At 38.2% G+C, this 13,750-nt stretch overlaps 1 protein-coding gene across 1 annotated transcript in view; it reads left to right on the top strand.

Moving 5' to 3' along the window:
* Window positions 1-610: 610 nt before the first annotated feature.
* Window positions 611-13,750, top strand: part of LOC145457748 (transmembrane protein 131-like) — a 46,005-nt gene continuing 32,865 nt past the window's right edge. The window contains exons 1-7 of the mRNA XM_080336023.1: window positions 611-752; window positions 6,576-6,669; window positions 7,615-7,692; window positions 8,930-9,053; window positions 9,368-9,481; window positions 11,676-11,798; window positions 12,586-12,666. Of these exons, the coding sequence (XP_080192149.1) occupies window positions 635-752; window positions 6,576-6,669; window positions 7,615-7,692; window positions 8,930-9,053; window positions 9,368-9,481; window positions 11,676-11,798; window positions 12,586-12,666 (732 nt within the window). The 5' untranslated portion in view covers window positions 611-634. The remainder of the gene's footprint in view (window positions 753-6,575; window positions 6,670-7,614; window positions 7,693-8,929; window positions 9,054-9,367; window positions 9,482-11,675; window positions 11,799-12,585; window positions 12,667-13,750) is intronic.

Here is a 13,750-nt window from a genome sequence, read left to right as displayed (position 1 = left end):
ATCAATTGTCTAGGGTGTGTTCATAAAATCATGTTTGGGGTGTCTTCGGACTGCGTTGACACTCGGACATCATGTCTGGGGCGTGGCGAGTTCGGACATCGTGTCTGGAGGATGTCTGGGGGGTATTCGGACATCATGTCTGGGGTGTGTCTGGGAGAAGGGGCGTTCGGACATCGTGTCTGGGGTGTGTTCGGACTGCGTGTACACTCGGACATCGTGTCTGGGGGGGTTCGGACATCGTGTCTGGGGTGCGTTCGGACTGCGTTGACACTCGGACATCGTGTCTGGGGGTGTTTGTACATCATGTCAGGAGTGTGTTCGGACTGCGTTGACACTCGGACATCGTGTCTGGGGGTGTTCGGACATCATGTCTGGGTTGTGTTCGGACTATGTTGCCACTCGGACATCGTGTCCGGGGGATATGGTGGCGCTGCGACTGATGTTATTGTGAATACAACGACTGCTCTTATTGTGAACATGAGACTGCTCTTATTGTGAACATGACTGCTCTTATTGTGAACATGAGACTGCTCTTATTGTGAACAGAATTGCTCTTATTGTGAACATAATCGAACCAACCCTCCTCGGGTCAGCGTCTCGCGCCAGTTGGTAAAAGTTTTAGCAAGGGAGGAATATGGCGACGCGAGGAAAACGCGATAAACGAGATATCGGAATGGGATTATGTAACTGCGTTGCTGCTGTATTTCAAGTACTGGTAGCTTTTCAGAGTATGTCCTTCATTTCAGGACAAGGTGAGTTGATATTGTTGTTTTTAGCGTTCAAACGCGGAATATACTAACTACCGTTACATACTTCGTACTTGTCTGATAGGAATGTATGTGCGATGTAGATGACCTGATTAATCACTTGAAATGACATTATTCCACATACCGTCTTGCGCATGATAAAAGCAGCTTAGTTCAGTGTTATATATATCGAAGATATGTTGATATGATATGAATAATTCGATGACCACTTTATAGTTGAAGAATATTATAGTGGCTCGTACACTCGTCAAAAATTCAGAATAAGAAATCGCACTAGCACAGCATGCCTATAACTAGTCGCCGGACCGAATCCATACCAGCATTTTCAGGACTTGACCCACTTAGCATTATGCACTACAAAAAATAATTTGTAATGTTGGTCTCAAATTTAAGACATTGAGAAGATTTGGTCTCATTTTCAACAAATTTAGTTTTACTGATAAAATAAGGTCTTAAAATCTAGACTGATTCAGCTTTTCAAGACCATATTAAATTGTCAAGATTATTCAGTCTTAAAATTAAGACTGATCAAAATTTTTAAGACCATATTGAATTGTCAAGATTATTCGGTCTGAAAAATTAAGACTGATTCAGCTTTATAAGACTATATCAAATTGTCAAGATTATTCTGTCTTAAAATTAAGACTGATTAAACTTTTTAAGACAATATTAAATTGTCAAGTTTCATCTGTGTTGGGGGTATCTGTTATTTAGTGCAAATATGCTCGTATTCACAGTAATTGCATCCAGAATAATAACAATAGAGAGGGAGAGAGATTTATTTCTCCGTCAACCGGAATAAACAGAATGACTGAATGAGTATGCAAAAAAATAATACTCAAAACAAAAAACACATACACAATAATAATAGTATGTAACTGGCTCTATAACGGTATAGACGGGTGCCGGCGATATGATCCTCACGATCTTCATGTCAAGCCGGAACCTTGCAGTTTAGAAACAAGTATATAGATATATACACTTATGCTTACTAGTTTTGGTATAATGTTATAGGGTTTATCCCTGGCACAGTGCTTCTGTAGCTCAGTTAAAGGAAATGATTATTTCTCTGGCAGATGTTGTGTTGATGTTATCGCTAGTGCTGCAGCATTAGATCGGATTTGTTTAAATAATTCCATTAATTGCACTGATCTGCTGTGTTCTGTTTATTACATGAGGCTAAAGGTCCAAAGGACTATTCATTTCATTTGTATTGCCAGGCAATGCCAGCTTGATTGATCAATAGGTTATCCCTCATTAATTATATAAATAATCCTAGGCTCTGTCAAAATATTACTTGAGATGCAATATTTTGCTTCAAATACGTAAAGTGTCTGCTTTGATGCAGTAAATTTACAGACAGTGTGAGCTATAGTTGGAGGCTGATCAGTGATCAACCTTACTTTATTCGGGAATGCTGCAATTGCTGCAATGCAGTGTATTTTTGGAAGTGCTTTCTAACCCATATGCTCTCTATTTACATTTAACATTTGCCATGTGGTACATCAGCACTAGTTTCATTTTAAAAGCATTCTTACCTATCAGATTATAGGCTCTCGGTGGTAATTCTTATTTACGTTTATTGATTAGTATTGTAAACAATTATATGTTTTTATATCATGTCCTGTTCTGTTAGCCATTAATCTACAATCTAAATAAGGTAGTTAGGCTATTACATTTTTTATATTGGTAATATTCCATCTTATTCTCTTTACTAACTGTGTGGGCAAATGCTGTTGCAAATCTGGTTGATGCTTGAAATCTAGCAAGTGAAATAACAACCTTCATCTGAAACCAAAGATGCAAGTCTTTTCAGTAGATATAAAACAGCAGTTGCAGTGTAAAAATTCAATCTTAAGATCAGTGCTATCTCTATTTTTATTAAGCCAGTTCTAGAGATTTCGATGAATAGAAATGAGGAATAATATATACCGGAATACCATTCGTCCCGATTGACATGTTTCCAACTGATCTCATTTGAGTTGAAAGCTTGAGTGAAGCGAGTTCTGCAGCTGATCATGTGCCTTAGCACAGAGTCATAGACCACATCATTGATAGTTCTATCAATTCTTCGATTCTGGAAGCACTTTCATAATGCTTGAATAGGTTATGATCAAGGACTACCAATTCACATATCCGGGTAACAAATCCTATACGTGTACTCGTGCAGTTACTGCAGTAGGCTATGCCAGGTAAAATCCGACACAGGGATTTATTTCATCCTAGCTGACCCACAGATACTACGATCGAACCTATACAGGGAGTATGAATATACTAGGGTCGGCATTGACTTACTTTAAATCAGGGGTGTCAAACTCCACTTGGGTCGCGGGCCAGATTCAAAAGTTTTGATCGCTCCCGGGCCGGACCAGTCAAATTATTCCAATATGTTACATACAAATCCACACCTTTGTTTTCCACTTGGATGCTTTATTATCAACGCTATGCAAAACTAGGGCTGCGCAAAATCGAGTACCTGAGTGATTCGATTCTGAATTACGTAACATGCTTCGAGTCGAGTAATGGAGTATCACTCAATATGACGTCATAACAGAATACAAGATGTCAAAGTTCAAATATGTACCGTTTATTTCACCACAAAGAATATAATGCCTGTTATCCATCTCATAAATGATACTTTGGCATTTTTTCAACCATACCGAATTCATTACACTTGGTGACAATGTTGTGGGGTAATCATGACTTCGGAAATGTGCTACGTCCAGTTGATAATGATTTTATTGGTTGATTTGATTTTAAAATACTGCATGTAATCATAGGTGACAATTAGGACTTATGTTTGATAGAGACCCTCCCCTTCCTTACTACAGTCTAGGATTGAATGGATAATATTTCTTAATAAAATGTACACTGTGTGTTACTGTACAGTGTAGATCAGTGGTTCTGAAGCTCTTTAGACCCCTTGTAATACTTACTCAAGTAGTTTTGTATACTACTTCTACTGCAGCTGCTTTGTTGCTAGAATACTAAATCTGGCATTCTTGATTTTGTCCAGTATAAGTAATTTTTGGATGTATATTAACCACACTGAGAGAAGCACTCTAGATCCATAGAAAATGCATAGGATTCATAGAAAATGCATAGGAGTCCGCGGTGCAGCCTCGAATTTTGCCAAACTGAGTCGTATATACTGCTACTGCTGTACATTAGCATATCGTGTAACGTCATGAAAACCAACACTGAACCAGCTGACCATCGCGCAAGGCCCTAAAATAGTTTCAGGTAAAATAAATTCTGATGAAAGATAGCCTTATACTGACAATAGGCAAATTATGAAAAATCAACTGGTTTTAGCAGCAGGTGTACTGGTATATTTGGTATATGTCCAGGCGTGCTGATCAGGGAGTAGGACATTGGACAAGCCATTAGTATAATTTCAATGTTGATCAATTTTGGCAATAAGAAATGTCGTTGTAACTTGTATCTGAAGATGAAATCATAACTTATAATTTCATTTCATTGCATTCCTTTTATCTTAAGGAAGGCCTGTTCTTAAGGTTTTTGAATCCATTTCAACTTATTTTCAATTGTAATGTAGTTTCAATTGTATGATTGGATTTGTGGAATTGAGCATGTCATGTTAGTACTTCACAGTAATAGCCCAATCCTACATAGGCTATCCTACATATCATACTGACTTACTGAGTAATAATCTCTTGGAGGTGGTAGTATGATATCTATAGAGATTTTTATGTTAAATAAAGAACCAAAGAGATAAAATGTAAATTCTATTTTAACTGGCCTATCTTTGGTAATTGGAAGATAATTTCTGTTTCAATGTTGAACTCGCAATGCAAGAGATTAAGTCACTGCAGATATCATTTTCACATATGGGCAATCAAGTAGGCTATCAAGATGCACAGTTGTCAAGCTAGCTGCAAAAAGACTAATTGCACTATAGATGGCTCTAATGAGGCATTTTCAGCCTTGTTCGTTGTTGTTGACTGATATCAATTATTTTGTTTGTCGATCAAATGCGTAAGCTAAAAAACGTTCTATTCATGGAGTACATGTATGTGTACTACTATGTTTGCGCATTTACAACTTAATCTGAAGCATTTAATAAATTGCTGACCGCTATTCTCGTACTAGGTAACGTATTTTGGAGACGGCTACTGTTGCTGGTTCTAATGTTTGGTTCAACTAGCTCAAACTGTTAGGCCCTGGAAAAATGTCATGCCGAATAGCAATGGAACAATGTGGAGTGAAGTTGAAATGATAGTCAATGTTTTTTTCTACGTGATGGTGAATACGGTATATGATACTCTTTGCGATGAGGTTATGGCCAGGTACTTAGCGAGATAATATCAGTCAGGAAAAGGTTTATTACCATGACTGAATAATGATACTATGCATTATCCGAGAACAAGAAGGAATAATGAAACAGAAGCCAAATGGCATGTCATCTATCCGTGCATAAAGTTTGACTTGTCATCAGATACCTACAAACTAGCTTATATGTAATGCTCTATAATCTAATTTTGTCATTCGCATTGAAAATGATACCGCTTGATTTTTACTCACAATTGCTGGAAAAATTACTCCAAATGAGTTGTTTTGCTCTCATCAATTAAACAATGTATATTTGTTGTTTCCTTGCCTATAATATCCAGATTGAACGACTTGAATGGTAGGCCTAGTGTAGGCCATGGATGAATGGATGATTCATTATTGATATCTTTTCTTTGGGAGTTTTAAGTGATGTTAAAATTGCCTGATGTACAAATTTAATAACAGCTTGAATAGAAATAATTAAAGTTTTTTCTCTACAATAAAGTAAATGAAAATTATAGATTTCCCGGATGCTTTTGCTCATAGCCATGAATTCCATGTCTTTACTCATGACTTAACGGAGACGCAATCTCTATCCCGATACAACATACGACACGCATCTTTCCATTCCTTATTTCACATTTTGTTGTTGAATTTTTAAAGATTGAAAGCGAGTAAAGTAATTGTGATGAAAATGAAAGTATTTCTTTTTAATAATTCAGTTTACAAAAAAGTGTTGGGTCATATTTTTGTATTTCTGATTTTTATTGAAGTGCAAAATTCAACTCTTTTCTGAGAATTTTCTCTAGTGTTATTAATAATAATAACAGGATAGTATCAAACTTTGTAATGAATCATAGATAACACCAACTGGTTACTATTGCAACCGTTCTCTAGCCTATGTTGGAAAACCAATTTGTCACAGGATAGCATGATCATAATGATGCTGTATCGGCTGATGTACTGTAAGATTCAAATGCTCAGAGGTCACCGAAAATGTTGAATTGAAGCGAAATAAGATTGCTGCCGTACTCATTGGTTGCTCACATTATGACATGTTTGGTATGATTTTTTTCATTTCCAGCTAGAATGGAATGAAATAGTGTAGGTACTATTCATTTGTTGGTTGTGTAATGTCAAAAGTGCACTCAAGTTTGTCAACCTGTAGTTACATTTAGATCTCTTACATTTAGCTCTATTCCTGATATACGCTAATTGTGCATGTGAAGTTTGGCATCATGTACTCCAAAACTGTGCTATAGTAATCTGACTGATTTGAATGTAATATAATATGTATGGGATTAGCCGAGCAAATATTGATTTTGTCCTACAATAGGCGGAGGCCTATATCATGTTTTCTGACACCAAAACCAATTATTATGCAATGTTGTTGTTGTCTTTTACTATATCGTGATCAGTGAGTACTGCAAAGAACACAGACACCGTGTTTTTGTACTCCTCTGACACTTTTAAAGAGACTTTTCATGTTTTGATTTTTATTTCACTTAAATTCAGATCCAGACTTCCAACCAAGAAAGATTTTAAATGATGTCTCGTTATTTCCTAAGCAGCAACCATACGGAGGGACATCCGGTTCTCAGAATTTCAAGTTGGTGCCTCTTTTTTTTAGTTTTCAACTTGTCTATAATATATCAATGGCATAGTGGCACTGGCTCCCATCATGGGCAATTTTGAGAAACAGGGGGTGGGAATGTATGAACGGCGAAAACGTTCAATCAGATATATTTAATTACATAGCAATCGGATACCAGCGCAGAGTAGACGTGAAAAGTGAAAAATGGGTTATTCTGGAACTGCCGTGAAAGTTGACCAAAAAAAAAGACAACTTGCAACAAAGTGTCCTCAGATGCCGTGATTTTTTGGTCAGTTTACCAGCGATCAGAGTTACCTGTATAAATTTCCCGTTTATATGTCATCTTCCTCGGATACGAAAATATGAGGGCGATAAATATATGTCGAGTTTGATAAGGGGGCGATGAGTCGAAAAAGGTTGCGAACCACTGGTGTAGACCGGGGGGGTGATATACACTTTTTAATGGCGGGCCATGTACCAAAATTTGATGACGGTCATTTGATAAATGCTGGGAAACAAATTTGTGTTCAACACATGCCCATTGGCTCTGCTACGATAGAACATCCAAGCTAGTATTCCAATATGATGCTTCGACCAGAGCTTTAAACCAGTATACCACGACTGGTCGCATGAATAGCACTATAGCAGGGTCATATCCCAAAAAGACTCAATTCGGTGTCTCCTTGAAACCTACCTGAAGATAGATCCCCTGAGTAGATAGGTCAAGTAGGCTGGGCAAGATTTGGTGTTAACAAGATATCTCGGTGGATAATATAGGCCTACTTACCTCGTATTATTTTCGAGAATTACGTTAAGTATTAGCTAGCCTACAGACATACATGAGTTTTTCCGGTTATTATCAGGCATTTTGTAGGCTCCTTCTCTTGATTTATTTTCTGGATACTGTATTAATATTGATATGTGTCATGTTTTGTGATATGAATTAATGTTCTATTTCAGAGATAATCTGATTTCAAATTCAAATACCCAAATCGGAGGTATAAGGTTTGAACCACCGTTTTTGGACTTCGACACCGAGTAAGTTTGCATTTCTGGTATAGGAAATCTTGTGTTTGGTTGTTGGTAAATTGGAACGGGCGAGTGCTGACCATTAGTTCCAAGCTGGATGGAAGTATTATGGTGAAGCGTGCAACGCCTCAACCCTGGTATCCGGATTCTCCAGTTTTCAAGTCATTTAAAACAATTGAGTTCACATCGTACTGCTGCTAATTGACCACGTGTAATTTTCTGAACTCAACTTCTTGAAAGAAAACTCATTTAGGGTGTTTGATCATCCATAATTATATGTGGATTTCTTTGGTATGGACTCGTGTGATGATTTAAATATCGTATCCATCGTAATATGTAGGCTATAAATGCATATACTTCGTAAAGTATGGTGCCAGTATCTATTTGTTGCATGCATGTAGTATTTAGATGTAATTTTTTATCAGTTTATGTCCGATTTTTCGACTTCGTTGTTGAATAAAATGACGATTTTCAGACTTGGGTCAAGTTTTATATACATCCTTGGTTCCCAATGTGGGCGATATTGTCCCTAAGGGTGTTTTTGAGAGACATGGTATGAAAAAACGAACTGACAATTGGGATGGACATACGAAGGTGGCGAAAATGTTTGAACGTTCCGTCAATTAGCCTATACTTCTTGCCATGTTCAATTTTTAATCGATGGATGTCGATAGTAAAGCGGCTCAATGCTTGCTGATGAATACTCTCAACTTTGTAGCAGTGTGTTGCAGAACTACATCCAAAAGCTACTTTTCACTTGACAATATAGTTGGCAAAAAGTTGTAATTCATCATCAAAAATTTGTTGAAATAGAATACGAACAATACTAAGTTATACAAGTTGATAAACCTACTCTAGTACTATGAAAAAGTAGAAGTAGGCTACTTCATTACTGATTATCTCTAATTTTTGTTTTGGATAAAATAATGACAAGCAAGATAATGGGTGGGGAGGGGGGCGATGAGTCGATAAAATCTGGAAACGACTGATATAGATCATGAAGTTATTGTTTTGTGGATTACAAGTCAATTGGGACTCAGTTTGAGTTGGCCGGTCTGTCACCTGCTTATTTCCGCACTTCACCAAGAAACTGGAAAAAACGAGCCACAATACGTCCATTGTCTAGTGTAGTGCTGTCAATGCTTTACCCAAGTCAGCATTGGGTAGGTACGGCCTGCTTCCAATAGGAACAGGATGGTACCAAGGAAAAAACATGATTTTTGTCTAACGAATTCTGTACTGTCAGGTGTGTCGGAATGCCAAAACTACGGACGGTATATATTCGTAATCCACACAAGGAATATGATTTACACCTAAGTTCAATATCAGCGCGAACATCTCATTTTCACGCATCTTTTTTCGATAAAAAGGTTAGTCAGTCATGTGCGGATGATTTTATGCTGCCAGTATGGTCCACACTTGACAACTTTTTCATCAGTGAGACTTTGTTCGCCTGTGATCCCGTTGTCTTTCACCTTTTCCACCAATGGTTCAAGCAAATTCTTTGCAGTGTTGCAAAGTAAGGTGTGCCAGTCAAGCATACCTGGCTCGTAGCCAGACAAATTTTCAAAACAGACAACTTGAGTGTGCCAATCCCTACAAGTGATCACACTGCTACTGGCAGCATGAAATTTTCGAACTGAACGGGTTGCATTTGTTACCGGCAATGCTTCTGTTCGTTCAGACTGTTCCACCTGGAGGTAACACCTCTTTCGAAGTGGTTTTCCTTGCTCGCGTTGTCGGGAATGTGGAAAATACATTGTTTATCAACACAATGTATGGTACACATGCATATCAGGTAAGTGGTTATGATAATTTGACTCTGCCCTGAAATTGATGCCATTGAATGCAGTGTCAGAAGTTTTACTGAGCTAGATCATAAACATTCATCATACACACAAATGTATGTTGATATGTAAATTTCAGACCTTAAGCCAATTTTTGGCTTCATTAAATGGTAAGTTGCATATAAAGACACAGTTTGCTAAGAGAGAGGATACTGCTATACTTCTGCATAACCTTATTCGAACTACTGTGAGCCATTCATTTTACAGCATTTATACAGTGGGACAAAGGTACTTGCGGGGGCCCAAGGGATAGGGCATCTTGTATATGGTTTTGTGAAAAACCAAAACGTTAACTACAAAATTGAATTTTTAGCTGCTTTACAATGGATTGAACCTTTAGTATGGTAAAGCGTGAAGCATGTTTCTAGTTATGACTTGTGTCATGGTTGATTAGAGTGGATATGGGGAGCCCCATGACTTTCGCTAGTAGCCTACGAAGATGATCAATAGGTCAAGATAATGCAGGTTTCTCTGAGCTTGAAACTAATGTAGAGAGAGAGAGGGAGAATCTTTGTTCGTCCACATTACATATCAACAACACACAACAAAAATGTAACACAGTGAAATGCGACATGCAAGATGGACAGGAGGCTCGATATGACAAAGTCTTCTGAGTCGAGCCACCCAGGACAGGAGCAATTATCACAGTTGATAACTAATAAAAAATGAAGAATGAAATTATTTTTATCAACATGTGTTAAAGGGGCACTGCGCTCTAAAAATGATATGGTCTCAAATTGAAGGTAAAAATGAACAAAAATTTTTGGCCGCGGCCATTTCCTTCAGAACTCCACCGTAATGGAGCTGCAATTTATTGAAATTTCTGCAAGACCAGCTGCCGCGGCTGCTTAACCCGTTACATGGCACGATATCTTCACCGTCGCAGTTGCTCGACGCGATTAAGCAGTGCCCCTTTAAGTTAGTATGTCAGCTTGTCAATGATTCTGGAGATCGGAAGTGTTCATGGTTTGGCATAATACTTACCAAATAATTCAACCGGCAACTTCAAACAATGATATTATTTTGTCCCTGTAAGATATCATCAAATGACTGTCAAATCCCAGGGGTTTTAAAATACCCAGTTGGTCAGTTCTCATTTTGAAATTAACATTGATACGATATATTGGTCTAGTTGTGTGATTTCTTCCAACCCAATCTTTGCCAGGAGCCGTGGCGTGTCGAATTACTTCTGCACGCCACGCACTATTGTTTTCGCCCGCATGCCTTCCTGTTAATATTCGGTCTGTTGTTGCTCAAATCGGATTACATGTCCTGGGCGGGCGATTATAGTTCTTGCCGCCGGCTTGTAAATGTGTCATATCTGGCGAGCGTTCCAAAACTCCTCGCGTCGCAACGACTCGTAGTGACCGTGTTGCGCGTCCAGTGTTATGATTTCAACACATACGCGCAATGATCTTATGATGTTCCGCGCGCTGCGTAACTAGGAATCGCGAAATTGACACAATACAATACCTTACTGCGTGGCGTTGATATTATTATTATATTAGCCGAGACTTTACGGTAGTCCATGGGCGTGAACGTCCTTTGCGATGGGTGTGTCAGAGGCGGCGTCGCAACGATCGTTCGCTGTTGGCTGATGGATCGACGAAACTCCAGCCTTCCTTACATGACGATTGTGACGCCGACAGTAGACCGCTCCAGAAAACGGCGGGAAATGTAGAAAGCGTCGTCAAATATACCTTGCGTTTGCTATAAATATCATCTCGTGAACTTGTAATTCGATGCCGACCAACACACAATAGCAAATAATTTACTGACGATTGTCCTTGACGCCTTATATCGCGATGTAAGATGTAATTCGATACACTTATTCCGCGATCAGGACTTGTAATAACATTGCATCGGCAAGGAAGCACTTATTGCCTCATAATTCTTCTAGTTGATGAAATAGTCTCTGAGGTTAGGCATAAGCACATTGGTGTAGGATGTGTTAAATCACAATCACCTTAGCAACTAACGTTTTTGACCATGATTCTGCTGGTATCTTTTGAAGTCTGCACGCAACGGTCGTAGGCTATATCAAATATTTGCATTGAAATAACTGAATGACTTTGTATATTTAGTCTCTTGGATTAGGGAGATGATGGTTAACGATAATAATAATTTCTTTTTTGTTTCAATCAGGTTTTTGGAATCGGCGTGCCGAATCCTTACCGCTTGCGACCATACTTGGGTGCTAAAGTTCCTATCAACAGCACCTTTTCACCATTAATCAGTATGCATAATCCAACTAGCGAGACGCTACAGGTCAGTAAGTTCGAATGAGTTTCTAATGACTCAACATTTTATCTCTCTACCTGGATGGAATTAATTAGAGTGGAAAATTTCACTCCTTTTGTACCCTGTAAGTAGGAATAGCATACGGGTGGCTATTGAGGAGCATAAGCAAACACTTTACTACAGATGTGTTCTGTAATCATGTTATCCCTGGGGTTAAGCATCTTCTAAAACCCATAATCTGCCGAATTGTTTTCGCAATATTCGCCAAAATGCTTTTTAGGTCTGCTTTTGTTGTGTACCGTGATAAAAATCCTTAGGCCTTCTAGGCAATGCTGACATTTGCTGTCCAAAAATGGTGATTTCGAGAGTTTTAGCTATCATATGATTGTGGACTACAAAAAGAAGCTGTTCAAGCGAAGCTAGGGAGGCTACTCTTGATTGTATTGTATACATGCCATGGAATTAGATAAATTCCGACTGTCCCTTCCATGTTTATTTTTAGGGATAACAACCCCCAAAACTCTCTTCTTTTAATACTTTTTGATAATTTACTCCACACGCCCAGAGACGAATCATTCTTGTTTACAATTCCTGTAATTGTGACAATGTCAGTCAGTGCTCTGGCTACCATTTAACAATTACCAAAGGAAATTACCTACTGTATTGGACATGCTGTCTATTTTTATCAATCTAATTTTGAATTTCCAAAAATGTCGTGATAATGTCGTGAAAAATTTCAACAAAAAATATTTCATTTCATGAATTTCACATAAAAGCAATGTACGTAACCTTTTGGCATCCTCTTGTTTTTTAGGTAACTGAGATGTATAGTTCCAGTGGATACTTACAACTGCAACTCCCGCAGGGCCAACACGAGCTTGATAAAGAGCAGTGGGTTAGTATTAATATTGTCAATGGATGTAAACAATCAAACTTCCATTTTTGGCAGTATATCCTGTAAGGCAGTGGTTCTCAACCTCTTTGTCTTCGCGGACCCCCGTGGACCCCCACGAAGTTTTAGTTAAAATGTAGCTTAATTATTGTGCAATAGTCAATGTGTCTCGTGCAAATGATAACTGTAGGCTTAGTGATGCACAGCAACAAAATGACATTTCACGAAAATAAGATCATAGTATTCATGCAGAAATTGGTTTGGCTTTATTTCAAAGCGAATTCTGCAACTGCATTTCTTGAAATACGTGGTCGTGTCTGGAAAATCTGCGCCTTCGATTTGATATGAACTAGTGCCGAAAATCTATTTCCTCAAATGTAGGTGGTTGGCGAATGTAACGCTTCCGACGACACATTTGAGTATCATCACAACAAATATGGCACCAAAATTGACAAACAATTTAAAAAAAAAATCTATAACTTCAAGCCCGGTCATTTCTATCTAGCAGCTTATCTTGAAGTTATTATGGAAAATGGCTTTTTGTAAACATTTCAAAGTCACCGTGATTGACCTTACTCATCCAATTTTTTCCCCAACAATCCCCAACAAAACATCTCTAAACAGCAAAACGTTTGTATCAGTTGGCTATTGGCAATTTAGCAATTAAAATGAGTCTGCACAGTGAGATATTTATTCTCAGACGGTCATTCTGTTGATGTGAGCTGTGGCGTTTTACTATTAATGAAGCGAAATGAAAAATACAAATTAGGCTATCAACTATTTTGAGGCGTTGCGGACCCCCTAAAAATGCTTCGCGGACTGCCGGTTGAGAACCACTGCTGTAAGGGTACAGCGCAAGGAAACTATCAGTAATAAATGGTTCGTATACATGCAGACCGTGGTAATATATATTGTCAGCATCAAATAGTTCTAGGCTATTTGATTTGATCATTGTGTTGAAAATTCTTCGAAACGTGTTATAAAAATGCGCATAACGCAGCAAGCAAGTACAACACTATTGATTGTTCATATGTCACATCACTACTATTCGTGAAAATTGTTATATATTGTCAGCATCACAATCTGA

This window comes from Botryllus schlosseri, chromosome 15, assembly GCF_051294905.1.
Source record: "Botryllus schlosseri isolate E-star chromosome 15, Bs_hap1, whole genome shotgun sequence".
NCBI classification, from domain to species: Eukaryota; Metazoa; Chordata; class Ascidiacea; order Stolidobranchia; family Styelidae; genus Botryllus; species Botryllus schlosseri.
The sequence above is the reverse complement of the archived record's forward strand: the minus strand, read 5'-3'. Positions and strand labels throughout refer to the sequence as shown.